The sequence below is a fragment of the Babylonia areolata genome, chromosome 33 (assembly GCF_041734735.1).
Source record: "Babylonia areolata isolate BAREFJ2019XMU chromosome 33, ASM4173473v1, whole genome shotgun sequence".
Taxonomy (NCBI): domain Eukaryota; kingdom Metazoa; phylum Mollusca; class Gastropoda; order Neogastropoda; family Buccinidae; genus Babylonia; species Babylonia areolata.
The window spans coordinates 18,257,303-18,271,783 of NC_134908.1; the positions used below are offsets into that span (position 1 = coordinate 18,257,303).

The 14,481-nt window shown below is 40.2% G+C and overlaps 1 protein-coding gene across 1 annotated transcript; it reads right to left on the reverse strand.

Moving 5' to 3' along the window:
- Positions 1-1,811: 1,811 nt before the first annotated feature.
- On the reverse strand, positions 1,812-10,508 carry LOC143277225 (uncharacterized). The gene is made up of 4 exons (XM_076582013.1): positions 10,398-10,508; positions 9,922-10,034; positions 8,502-8,704; positions 1,812-4,115 (listed from the first exon to the last, which is right to left on the reverse strand). The coding sequence occupies exons 2-4, from the start codon at positions 10,019-10,021 to the stop codon at positions 2,964-2,966; spliced, it is 1,455 nt and encodes a 484-aa protein (XP_076438128.1). The 5' UTR covers positions 10,022-10,034; positions 10,398-10,508; the 3' UTR covers positions 1,812-2,963.
- Between the last annotated feature and the right edge of the window lie 3,973 nt (positions 10,509-14,481).

A 14,481-nucleotide genomic window follows, 5' to 3' on the forward strand; every position in this document is an offset into this window, starting at 1 on the left:
ACACACTCAGACGCACACACAGAAAAAAAGAGACACAGAGAAAGTGACAGTGACTGAGAGAAAGAAGGCATTCCAACTGCATATAAAGTACGAGCATTTTTAAGATACAGACACAATGTTACCACTGAATCATTGGCATACCCTCCTCCTCCTCAATCCCCAACTCCTTTATGAAACACTGCGATATAATTTTTAAAATTTTTTTTATCCACATTCATTTTCTAAAGTACAGTTGAATAAACTTTGTTAGCTGCCATTCATCCAACCACTTCCATCTGTAATCAAATATTTCTAATCTTTTGTTGCTTACACAGTTATTGTCCAGCCGACTACACAGGGCCATATCAGGACTGAAAAACTACATACTGATCCCACTAAAATGGGTATTAAAAAAATTTAAAAAATGTTGGAAAAGAAAATCAGGCACAAGTCAAGTCATATTCACTTACATAAAGCTCACATAGGACATGCCTCTGACGTTGACCATTCTGTCAATTTTTCTGCAGAGGAAAAAATAAAAGAACCTCAACCTCAACATAATATTAATAATACATAATAATACAAAACACATCATCCAGAAAAAACTGGCATAAAAAAATAAAATAAAATAAAATTGCCAACCTCCACCTCACATGTCCTGGGCACTAAAAAGAATACACCATTAATGTAAGAGAGAAAAAACAATGTGTACCATTGTGCTGTGTTACAAATGCAATGTATCGCTTTGCAGTGTACTATTGAGCAGTGTACCATTATGCACTGTACTACTGAGTAATGTACCATTGTGTAGTGTACTATTGAGCAGTGTACAACTGTACCAGTACCAGTGTTCCATTGTGCAGTGTAGTGTCGTACAGTGTTACCATTGTACACTGTTGAAGTGTACCGTTGTGCAGTGTAAAGTCGTACAGCATTGAAGTGTACCGTTGTGCAGTGTAAAGTTGTACAGCATTGAAGTGTACCGTTGTGCAGTGTAAAGTTGTACAGCAATTGAAGTGTGCCGTTGTGCAGTGTAAAGTTGTACAGTGATGGAACGTACCGTTGTGCAGTGTAAAGTTGTACAGCATTGGAATGTACCGTTGTGCAGTGTAAAGTTGTACAGTGATGGAACGTACCGTTGTGCCATGTAAAGTTGTACAGCATTGAAATATACCATTGAGCAGTATAAAGTTGTACACTGATGGCATGTACCGTTGTGCCGTGTAAAGTTGAGCAGTGAACCATTTTGCTGTGTTGTCGTCACTTTTTCACACAGATTCTTTTAAACTTATCATTTTGATCCAGATAGAATTTCTTCCCATCAATAACAAGATGTTCAAAAACTATCAAGCACCTCTGTCCATTGCTACGAGCATTTATTGAATATGGTGACAACTTTCTTCTTACTTCACACACTCAAAATGAAAAGTCCTTCATATCATTTCCTTTTCTTTAAGAACACTGATTTGATTCTCATAAAATCAACAACAGTATCTGGTGATAATTGGGGAGTCATGTTTTCCGATCAAAATGGTGAACCCAATCAAACTGCACCTCGTTTGATAACATTAACTTGTCGTTTATGAATCCTGAACAATACCCTCACGTTCCTCAAGAAGTCTCCTCTTACATGTGTGAAAAATGTGACTGTTCCACTTGGATCTACTTTCTAGGTCATCTGGTTTCTTTTTTTTTTCTTGGTTCCTTTCTTTGATTCTTTTATAATATTTACAACACATGTGGAAACAACACAAAGAAATGAAGAAAAAACATTAAAAAAACCCCAAACAAACAAACCCCCCCCCCCCCCCCCAAAAAAAAAAACAGGAGAGAATCAAGAACAACGACGACAAAAGGGAAAAAATTACATTGCTCAAAGAATTACAAATCAGAAATATGATAATGCAAATAAATGATGTGAAGAAAACAATCACCTTAAATATATGCATCATTGACCATCCATCCAACCACAGTGCATCACAATTTATATCACATTATTTACACAAGTGCATGGAGTTAACCCATCAGTTCAGCATTGGTTCTCATCAAAAGATGGAGAGAAAGATACATGTGTGCACACAGTGTGGACAGGTGTGAGGTTTCTCTCCTGTGTGGGTCAACTGATGTCACTTTAGATCACTGGATTCAGAGAAACCTTTTCCACAGTCTGTGGACACGTGAAGTTTCTCTCCTGTGTGGGTTCTCTTGTGTCCTTTTCAGTGACCAGTCTCAGAGAATGCTGTCCCACAGACATAGGGTATGTCACCTGCATGGACTGACCTGATGTTGAATGATTAAAACTAGCATCACAGTGTGGTCACCTGTAAGGTTTTTCCCCTGTGTGGATTCTCCTGTATGTCTTAAATCTAAAAGCCCGATTAAAAGCCTTACCCCACACGTTGCACACAAACTGTTTTTGACCAGTATGAATCAACTTGTGTTTCTTCAAGGTACAAGCATGAGTAAAAGCCTTACTACATACGGCACATACGAACTGTTTATGACCAGTATGAATCAACTTGTGTCTCTTCAAGTGACCAGCCTAAGTAAAAAGCCTTACTGCACATGTCACACACCAACTGTTTATGACCAGTATGAATCAACTTATGTGTCTTCAAGTTACAAGCCAGAGTAAAAGCCTTACTGCACACATCACACACAAACTGTTTATGACCAGTATGAATCAACTTGTGTCTCTTCAAGGTACCAGCCTCAGTAAAAGCCTTACTGCACACGTCACACACAAACTGTTTATGACCAGCATGAATCAACTTGCATCTCTTCAAGTTACAAGCCAGAGTAAAAGCCTTACTGCACACATCACACACAAACTGTTTATGACCAGTATGAATCAACTTATGTCTCTTCAAGGTACAAGCATGAGTAAAAGCCTTACTGCACATGTCACATACAAACTGTTTATGACCAGTATGAATCAACTTGTGTTTCATGTAACAAGCCTGATTAAAAGCCTTACTGCACACTTAACACACAAACTGTTTATGACCAGTATGAATCAACTTGTGTCTCTTCAAGTGACCAGCATGAGTAAAAGCCTTACTGCACATGTCACACACAAACTGTTTATGACCAGTATGAATGAACTTGTGTCTCTTCAAGGTACCAGCCTGAGTAAAAGCCTTACTGCACACGTCACACACAAACTGTTTATGACCGGTATGAATCAACTTGTGTGTCTTCAAGTTACCAGCCTCAGTAAAAGCCTTACTGCACACATCACACACAAACTGTTTATGACCAGTATGAATGAACTTGTGTCTCTTCAAGGTACCAGCCTCAGTAAAAGCCTTACTGCACACGTCACACACAAACTGTTTATGACCAGTATGAATCAACTTGTGTCTCTTCAAGTGACCAGCCTCAGTAAAAGCCTTACTGCACACGTCACACACAAACTGTTTATGACCAGTATGAATCAACTTGTGTCTCTTCAAGTGACCAGCCAGAGTAAAAGCCTTACTGCACACATCACACACAAACTGTTTATGACCAGTATGAATCAACTTGTGTCTCTTCAAGGTACCAGCCTCAGTAAAAGCCTTACTGCACACGTCACACACAAACTGTTTATGACCAGTATGAATCAACTTGTGTCTCTTCAAGTTACCAGCCAGAGTAAAAGCCTTACTGCACACATCACACACAAACTGTTTATGACCAGTATGAATCAACTTGTGTGTCTTCAAGTGACCAGCCTTTGTAAAAGCCTTACTGCAGACGTCACACACATGGCGCCTGCTCTTTTTCTCCTCACTTTCCTTGTCAGTGTTATCATCAAATTTGTTGTTTTTTCTCTGCACAATGTTTCTCTTGTCAAGGTCAGCAACCTTTTCCACATTCATGTTGCTGTAGTTACCAGCATCACAACTACTAGGTGTGGAGGGCACAGGTAACACAGCATGCAGTTTCTCACCATGAACATGCATCAGATGTAGTTTTAAACTGTTGAATAGAACAAAGGCAGCAAAACATCGCTGACACACATGACTTCTGTTCAGGGACAGCAGTGACCCAGAAGTGTTGGCAGACTTGTGTACAGGAGTTCTGTTCGCTCCAGACACTGACAGCTGAGGTGTTGTTTTGTCAATGACTGAGGAATGAAGTTTCACTAGTTTCTGAAATGAAAAATCAGTTTTGATAACCAATGTTAACAGTAAATTGAGTAATACAAACACAACCAATACACAATGTGCTGTATGTTCAACACACACAAAAAAACCCCAAGAGGCAAAGCCTTCAAGACTCACACATATATAATACCCACTGATTTGAACACATGAATTACGGCACTGGAATAAAAAGGATACTGTAAAGCATATTGTCTTGAAAGTGACCTTGACCTTTGACTTCTTACTGAGCACCTTAACACATCATTGTACACAGTAGAGGTTATGACTGGATAGGTCTCACTCATACCTATCACACCACTTTTTATTTGCATACCACTAACAGTAGTTGTCAAGCAAAGGCCAACAAAGTTTAATTAACACAGGTACACATGCAGACAGACAGGTACATACAGACAATTGAGACCAGGTGTTTGCATACTCTTTGTTTGATGCCGGAACAAGCTAGCCCTTCAACACCCAGTTTCCCAAGCCCTGCGGCGATGGAGAAGTGGTAACGGGGACAGGCAGAGGATGCTGCTGGCAATTCCTAGTCACGATTCTGCATGCAGGCGGCTGTGGGGTGATGGTCGTCTGCCGTAGACTGGGGCAGATGCGGCGCCTGTATCCTCCCACAGCATCAGAGCAGCCCTTTTTAGGGACAACACTGCTCTCCCCACATGGGCAAGGGGAGATAAAAGGATCCCTAAACAAAGCCTGCCTCACCTAGTACCTAGTAGGAAACCGCACCTACTTGGACATCCAACACTAGCGGTCGAAAACAACAGAAGAAAAGAACCAGGAGTCATGCCCTGAGTCTGGGTGCCTGGAATGTTGGCACCCTTTTAGACAGAGACGATAGACCAGAAAGGCGCAGAGCGCTCAATGCTAGAATGCTTGATCGCTACCAGGTGGATATACTATAGCAGCCCCGAGCAAAACCCTGTTCCAGTCTATCTGGGAGAGAGGGGAGGTCCCCCAGGATTTCAAGGATGCTTCAATTGTCCACATCTACAAACAGAAGGTAGACAAAACATCCTGCGATAACCACCGTGGAATCTCTCTCCTCTGCATCGCCGGCAAGATCTTCGCCCACATCATACTAGTAGAACTGACTGGTTGACCATGTCTCCAACACAGTCATCCCTGAAGCACAGTGCGGCTTCCGCTCAGGCAGGGGAACATGTGACATGGTGTTAGCCATACACCAGATGCAAGAGAAGTGCCGTGAGCAGAACAAGGAGCTCCACATCGTCTTTGTAGACCTGACTAAGGCCTTCGACACAGTGAACTGCCATGGTCTGTGGAAGATCCTCCTACAGTTCGGCTGCCCAGAGAGCCTAATCCAACTGATTGCGTTATTCCACAATGGCATGCAGGCGACAGTACAGGAAAATAATGACAAGTCGGATCCTTTCCCTGTGGTAAATGGAGTGAAGCAGGGCTGCGTCCTGGCACCCACACTGTTCTCCATTCTCTTCTTTGCCATGCTGACTGACGCCTTCCAAGACTGTGACCGGGGCATCTACATTCAGTTTTGCACAGATGGCAAACTTTTCAACTTGCGGCGACTCCACGCCAGGTCCAGGATGTTTGAGGCACTGTTGAGAGAGTTCCTCTTCGCTGATGACTGCACACTTGCTGCACACATCCATGAGGACACACAGTTCATTATGGACAGGTTCTCAACCTCCTGCAGGCGCTTTGGACTCACCATCAGCCTCAGCAAGACCGAGTTCATGTACCAGCCAGCTAGCTCACAGAATGCCAGTGCCTCCCCCCCACCTGCAATCAAGATTGATGACACAGAGATCAAGTCAGTCGACAAGTTTTGCTACCTGGGCAGCACCGCCAAGGCCAGCTCTGCCTTTGACAGACTCAACAACAGGCTGTGGAACAACAAAGGCATTAGCCTCAGCACCAAAATCAAAACCTACAGAGCTGTTGTGCTGGCTACCTTGTACTGCTGTGAAACATGGACGATGTATCGCCGTCACATTCAACAACTTGAGCAGTTTCACCAGAGATGCCTACGAAAGATCCTCGGCATAAAGTGGCAAGACAGGGTCTCCAACCTCCAGGTCCTTGAGAGGAGCGGCCTGCCCAGCATCGAAAGCCTGCTGATCCAGTGCCAGCTATGCTGGGCAGGACATGTTGTCTGCATGACAGACAGCAGGATCCCAAAGATGCTCTTGTATGGCCAGCTGAAGGAAGGCCGCCGCGAACTTGGAAGACCATGCTAGCGCTTCAAGGACACCTTGAAGACAAACCTCAAAGCCTGTGACATAGACATCACTTCCTGGGAAACTGATCCCCTTGACCGCTCTTGATGGAGGATGCTGTGCTCTAGTGGCATAAAGACGTTTGAAAACAAGAGAATGCTGGCCATGAAGGAGAAGAGTGAGCGAAGGAAGCAGGGCTCAACTTCTGGAGACGTTTTCCCTTGCAACACCTGTGGGAAGTGCTGCGCATCCAGATTCGGCCTCTTCTCCCATATGGGACACACATCGACAGATAAGCCTGCCTGCCTACTCATCCGTCGTTCCGACGGGAGACTCCATCATTAAAAGAAAAATGGTAACAAAATTTCTGTCTAATCTGGGATTTTACATGCAAATTTTTTCATTTTGTTTTAGGTGCTGTACCATGTTGAACACATGAAAAAACACAAGAGCCACAGATCAAGTGGCCCAAAGCACATGGAAAATATTACACTTAGCTGATAAAGAATATATTCCACGTGTCGATGAAGGTGATGTGGAAAGATAATGCCAAACCTGATATTAGTGCCAGATGACACTTGTCTTTTTTTTTTTCCTTTTCTTTTTCAATTTCCTGCTCTCAGCTGTTTCTTTTTGTAAGAAAACAGACACAAAGTTGATTGAATAAGTGTGTAATCAGTAAATTGTATTGTATCTGATGTCTGTGTTACAACCAAGACAAAAAGTTAACTGCCTGCTCATGTAACACAAGTGCAGTTAACATGTTTATTTTTTGTCATGCCTCTCTGATAATGTGTTTCGTTCAGCTGATCTTTGAAGAAAGTGACAAACTTCACTTAAAATTATCCAAATGTAAATAGTTCTTTGTATGTGATGTCCGTGTTACAATCAAGATATGGCATGTGATGTCTGTGTTACAACCAAGATCAAATAAAATTGAATGGCTGCTCATTGAGATCTAATGTAATTGTCATGCTTTATTTTTTGTCATGCTAATGGTAGAAATAATATGATAAAAAAATGTAATGTAAATAACTGTCTTCTGGCTTCCTAAAGTATGAAAAAGAAAACTGTGAATGTGTGAGGGCATATGCAACCTGCATATCAAGATGTAGAACATACTTGCTAGTGGTTTACTAAAACCTGTTCCTATTGATGTCAAATGTGCTAGTCAGCACTTGTTATCAGTTTTGATATTCATTGACCAAATAGAACAGTAAAATTAATTACATTGCAGTACAGTTTAGCGTCAACGTTACAACCAAGACTGATGACACATGCCATAAACAACACCATATAAAAATATAAAAAATCAATCTCTTGTATAGAGATTATATAGAGGGAAGGATAAAGTCATGATCTACAGTGTGTGACGGGTTTTGAAGGCAAAATAGCAATTTTAATTTTTGATCCCCATGTAACACATATGGTACCCGTTTCAGGAGACTGACCCATTTATCAATGTTCAATTTGTGTCATTAAAGTGCTAAAATATTATGAAAACAACAAAACCGAAACAAAAAACTTGAGAATAGTAACAGTAAAATGATTGTGGAAATGTTCAAGTCTCCATTATTTCTTGTGTCCTTCACATAAGTGCACTGACACTGTAATTGGAATGTGTAAAGAGTTGTTGTTGTTTTTTTTAAGTCAAATGTGATGCTAACACAAAACAGACAACACATTAAGATTAATTTACTAAGTTTTATCTCTCTCTCTCTCTCACACACACACTGATACCACACACACACACACACACACATATATACATATGCATGCGCGCAGATACACACACACACACACACCAAAAACAGGGTTATGTCACAGATTCACTTTGTTTACAGTCATGCCTGTCAAAAATGGTCACAGAATGACAGTCATGGTACATATTTACAAGTAACAATGGCAAGTTCTTAGATCACCAGAAACTGTCTGAAAAACTATTCTTTTTTATATATAAACTTTCAAAATCACAACAGCTGTGTGCACTCGATTAAAGTATAACTTTGAAGGAAAAGAAACATAAAACCACAACCCAAGAGAGATAAACAAAAAATTAACGGAAGTATATATCTATATATATGTGTGTGTGTGTGTGTGTGTGTGTGTGTGAATTGTTTATTACATATCTTGTAGAAAATATGAAGTACCCTAAACCAGAAGTTTTACCCACCTGGTTATCACCTGCTGGTCTGTTGTCTTCATCCTTCCTGATGGTGGATTCCGATCTGACTGTATCAGGTCTCACGGTCATCATGATGTCTGTCACTGCTTCAGTCTGCACATCACTGCTGGTGTTTGTTGTGACTGGTTCAGTCTTGATGACATCATTGCTGGTGTTTGTTGTGACTGCTTCAGGTGTTTCACATGTGCTACCTGCAACAGTTATGCATTAATTCATTAAATGTCAACTACATCTCTCTTCCTGAACTGATCACCATCATCTATAGTCATCAACCTCTGCTGTTATTTTCTAAAGTTCAGAATTAGAGTTCATCTATCACCATCACATTCCTCAGATCCACCGTTCACACACACATGCATGCATGCCACGCACACACACATCACCAAAAAAGCTCATCACAAATGCTTGAGACTCAATTAACAGTAACTGATTAACATTAAATCTATCAATCAATCAATCAATCACCCGAAATGGTCACAATCCAACTGACAGTGATTGCAAAACAAAAAACACCACAAATATAAAACACACCCACACAAATAATGAAATATACAGGAAGTGAAAGACTTAGTGAATATGTTTAAGACTGGATTTGTACACATCTAGCTCTATATAGTTGTCACTGTGTGCTGGTTCACGAATGATGAAATGGAGGTGAAAATGTCTAAGACTGGATTTGAACACATCTAGCACTATAATAACTGTCACTGTGTGCTGGTTCAAGAATGATGATATGAGGGTGAGTATGCCTAAGACTGGATTTGTACACAACAAGAATGATGATATGAGGGTGAATATGTCTAAGACTGGAATTGTACACAAGAATGATGATATGAGGGTGAATATGTCCAAGACTGGATTTGTACACATCTAGCACTATAATAGCTGTCACTGTGTGCTGGTTCAAGAGCGATGACACAAGGCTGATTCCTAGGACCTCACCAAGATGTTGTACACTGTCAATTGACTTGAAATTTTAATAATGATAACAGTGATAAAAAAAAGAAGATAATTTCAATAATAATAATGAACCATAGTAGTAATAATGAAGACTGATGCTCACACATCCCAGACAGGGAGTTTGTGGAGTTTACAATAAAAAGTTATACATATAAACATATTGTATGCATCAGGTACACCATACAAAAACATGTGTGAGTGCACACACTAACACATAAACTGCATATGTACACACACATGTCCATCATAACTTCTAGAAGAAAACGAGTCAATAAGATGGTAGGTACAATGAAACATTGGAAGAGTGTGTTTTGTTATACTTTTTAAAAACTAAACTGTACTGTGGAATCCATATAGGAGATTGAGAAAGGCAGTTTGTTCCATACTAGTTACTACTGGGCCAAGATAAGAAATGTCATGAAATAAAAACGGTGAATGTACAACTGACCTGAACACTGATCCTGTGTCATCCACAGTGGTCCTGTTTCTTCAGCCACATCAATCTCGATCTTCACCTCTGACATTGCCTGCTGATCAGGGGATGCCATTTGGTCACAATGTCTGAAAGCATGCATGTATCACACATGCAGTTAAGAATTTAATTTCAGAGTGTGTGTGTGTGTGTGTGTGTGTGTGTGTCTGTGTGTGTGAGTGAGTGAGTGCGTGAGCGCGCACACATGCATCTGTGTGTGTGCATTAGCACACTGCTGTTGGTGTGTGCTGGTGGCCTATTTTCTTTCACCTTTTTATTTTTCGACTTCTGTGCATTTTTCCCTGCACTGTATTTTGATGTATATATCATACCCTTTTAAAAATTAAGAAATAAAAATCCTCCAGGATAGGATGTTAGTATGTGTGTTATGTGTGTTTGGGTCAGGTCAGGGGCACAGCCCTTGCAACTGGTACCATGTAACCCAGTACTACCTGCCGCATGTGAAGTCTCCCAACGACAGATCAGGCGGAGGAGGAAACCTTTCCCAACGGCTGTGAAGGCGGAAGAGGTCACAGGTTGAATGACATGATGCACTGTGCCGCCAGGTCAAGCAAGAAATCTGGTGCTGAAGATGTGTTGCTAAAAAAAGAAAAGAAATATATATCATATCGACATATGTATCAGACAACACTGAATGTGTACCAAAGGTGTAGACTATGATTATAACCTTAATAACTGTATAATATAGTATGTGCAGGTGATGTGCAGAAAATAGTAACAAATTCACAGATCAACAACAGAACTGGTCATTGACATCATCTCTGTTGGATCTCATCATTGTCTATGTGCCTGGTAATTAATACGAATACTGGCAATAGTGATGATTCAAACTATACGGTATAAACTACTATACGGTATAAACTATAGTATAATGTATCTACCACAATGAACTGAGAAGAGAAGACATATTCGTCACCTCGTATCGTCTTGGTTTGTTTAAATATCACCAAGCGCAATAGGCCGAGCTCCAAGCGAAAAACAAATGCTGCACTGTAAGCTTTGTATGTAATATAAAAAACAACAACACCATGCATAACAAAGAAAACAATGCTATAAATTTTAATAAAACATTACATCCACACTTCTTCCCCTCCCCTCTCCACTGTGTGACTGGCGGAGTGAACGTCCACGCCTTGTTGTGAACATTAATCATTCCGTCTACTGGAGGAATATTGCCCACAACAAAAGCAAACAGAATGATAAAAAGTCGAATAACTTACATTTCACGAAATTCTATAAGAACTACAGAAAATTACAAGGATCAAATCTCGGCCTCTCTGTAAGTTGTACAAGATAAGACAACTCTTATGGCACAAATGCCACTGCACAAAAAGTCACTGGCTGTCTTTTAACCGAAACAGACCGAATATGACGAAAGTGTCAACATCAATCGATCGGGTTTTTGATGACAAACAGTGACACTAACACACCAAAAATAATGTGTCTCGTGTGTGTGTGTGTGTGTGTGTGTGCGCGCGCGCGCATGTGCGTGTGTATGTGTGTGTGCGCACACACACACATCAAACTCCACCTTCCTTTTTTTTTCTTTTTTTTTTTTTAATGATTAATATTTTTTTCGTATACGTCTTTCATTGACTCCTTGTTGTTAATGTGGTTTCTTGACAACATCACATTGTTTGAAGATGACTATCCTCCGGGATGCAGAAGACATACATATTTCGATTATGTTTCAGGTTCCTTTTATGTAAATGTGGGCCTTTAGACAACACACCTTCTTCATTGGTAAATGAAGAACACAGATACTGGTATCATTTCAAAACAAACAATGCACATATTTCTTCAAAATAGAACAGAGTTTCTCTGGGCCTTCCCAAATGTATGTGTGTGCGTGGGTACATGTCTGTTGTACCTCTCTCTCTGTGTCTGTTTGAGTGTGTGTGTTGTGTGCATATCATATAAGCTGTGAAATATGTGTGTGTGTTACCCTGCACTTGCACACGTGTGGGTGTGTGCGCGTGCATGTGTGTGTGCATGCGTGTGTGTGTGCGTGCATGCACACACGCATATGTGTATGTGAATTCAGGCATGTAGAAATGCGTGTGTGTGCATGCGTGTGTATACGTGTGCATGTGTTTTTCTGTGTGTGTGAATGTGTGTGTATAAGAGTGTATGTGTATGTGTGTGTGTTGGGATTTGTGTGCTTTTATGTGTAGTGTGGGGTCTGGGTACAGTTGTTTGCCAGTGACCTATTTTCTTTCATCTTTTTATTTTTTTTACTTCTGTGCATCTTTCCCTGCACTGTATTTTGATGTATATATCATAACCGTTTAAGAATTAAGAAATAAATATCCTCCTAGGATAGGATGTTTGTATGTGTGTTCAGTGTGTGTGTATGTGTGTGTGTGTATGAGCAAGTGGGAGTGTGTGTGCTATTATATGCCTGTGTGTGAACGTGTGTGTATGTCACTACGTGAGTGTGTGGTGTATGGATGCGAGTCTGGTACCTGTGTGTGTGTGTGTGTGTGTGTGTGTCTGTTTGTACATGTGTGGGGTGTACAGTGTGTGTGTGTGTGTGTGTGTAAATGCATGTGTGTGTACTGTGTTGCAGTGTGGTACACATGCATGTACATAGTGTGTGTGAGTGTGTATGTGTACGTGTGACACATGCAAGCATGCGTGCATGAATTTGATGTCTTTACATCTGAAACTAATATATGAATCTAGTACACTCAGTAAACAGGGAGATGATGCACTCAGACTGTGATAACACTGATTGAAAGAAGCTGTCTCCCCTTCCCTCTATCCACACTCAGACACTAATATGTATATAAATATCCAGAGACAGAGGTAGACAGACAGACAGGTACACAGACAGACTGAGAGACAGACAGACAGACAGGCAGACATGCCAGTCATTCTATTATCAGTGACAAGACAAGACATGTAAAGGCATGTTTATTCCAGGAAACCCCATGGAGGTACATAAAAATATTACATATTTCACCCAATACAAAACAGAACACATTTGATATGAATATTGTACTCACAATCAATTACACTGGCTATCTGAGTGATATGTTTGGAGGGGAAAAAGTATGCAGCTATTAGACAACATATGAAGGATTTAGAATTGTTAATCATTGTCACAGCAACATCAATTAATAGAAATAATAAGAATGTTTTATTTCTACTGCATTTTCATTCAAATACAATAATACTCAAGGCAACTCACTTGACTAAAGTATAAGAAGAAGAAAAAAATCACATAAAAATCATAATCACAAGTGAGAATTTTATAACAAATCTACCCCCACTCCCTTGTATACAATGTACAGTCACCTCACCCACATAGCAAACATCCAAACATAACAAACATAATCCATGTTATCATAATACCAAACCCACATACACATAATCTGATGCATGTACACACACACGCACACGCACACGCACACACACAATCACATGTGCACGCAGACACAGAGACACACTCACTGTAAATATACATAGAGAAAAATAAAAAAATAAAAATCTGAAGAGAGTTAAGAATGAAAAATCACAAAGTCACAAATACACACCATCTTGGTTACAAATTGGTGTGCCTTTTTTTTCTTTGTGTGTGTGTGTGTGTGTGTGTGTGTGTGTGTGAAATCTACAGTGTCAATCAAGTGCCTTTTTTTCTCTTTTTTTGGTGTTATTGCTGTTAACAAGACTATGTCAATCATAGACAAATCAGAATTAGGATTAAAATCATTATATTTAAAATAGACACCATTTTTATTCACCATTCAATGAGTTATGTTGCTGGAGACAGAATAAATGACATGAACTTGGTTATGACACTTTAACATTAGATATTCTGACTTTAGTGTCAGTTTTTCAATGTGTCACTGTGGTCAGTTAATTACATACATATGCCATACCACATCTACTTGGCAAATGCTTGACCAGCAGCATAACCCAACACGTTAGTCAGGCCTTGAGTGCATGTTTGTTTACCTATCAGAGTGGATTTCTTCTACACAATTTTGCCAGAGGACAACATTTGTTGTCGTGGGTTCTTTTTCAGAGTGCCAAGTGTGTGCTGCATACAGGACCTTGGTTCATCCCCTCATCTGAAAGACTAGATGTTGAGTTTGATTTTCCAGTCAAACTTGGGAGAAAGGGTGAGACAGGGATTCAAACCCTGACCTTCACAGACACTGTACTGACAGATAAACGTCTTAACCATTCTGCCACTTTCAGGAAATTCAGATCTTTGGGGTATCAGCCTGTAGTAAAAGCCTTATTGATCATGACACACACAAACTGTATGAATCAACTTGTGTGTCTTCAAGTCACCAGTCCCAGTAAAAGTCTCACTGCACATGTCACACACAAACTGTTCATGACCAGTATGAATTTAACTTGTCGTTTCAAATGACCTGTCCCAGTAAAAGCCTTATTGCACACATCACACACAAACTGTATGAAACAACTTGTGTGTCTTAAATGACCTGCCTGAGTAAAAGCCTTACAGCATACATCACACACATGCTTCATTGTTATTTCTCT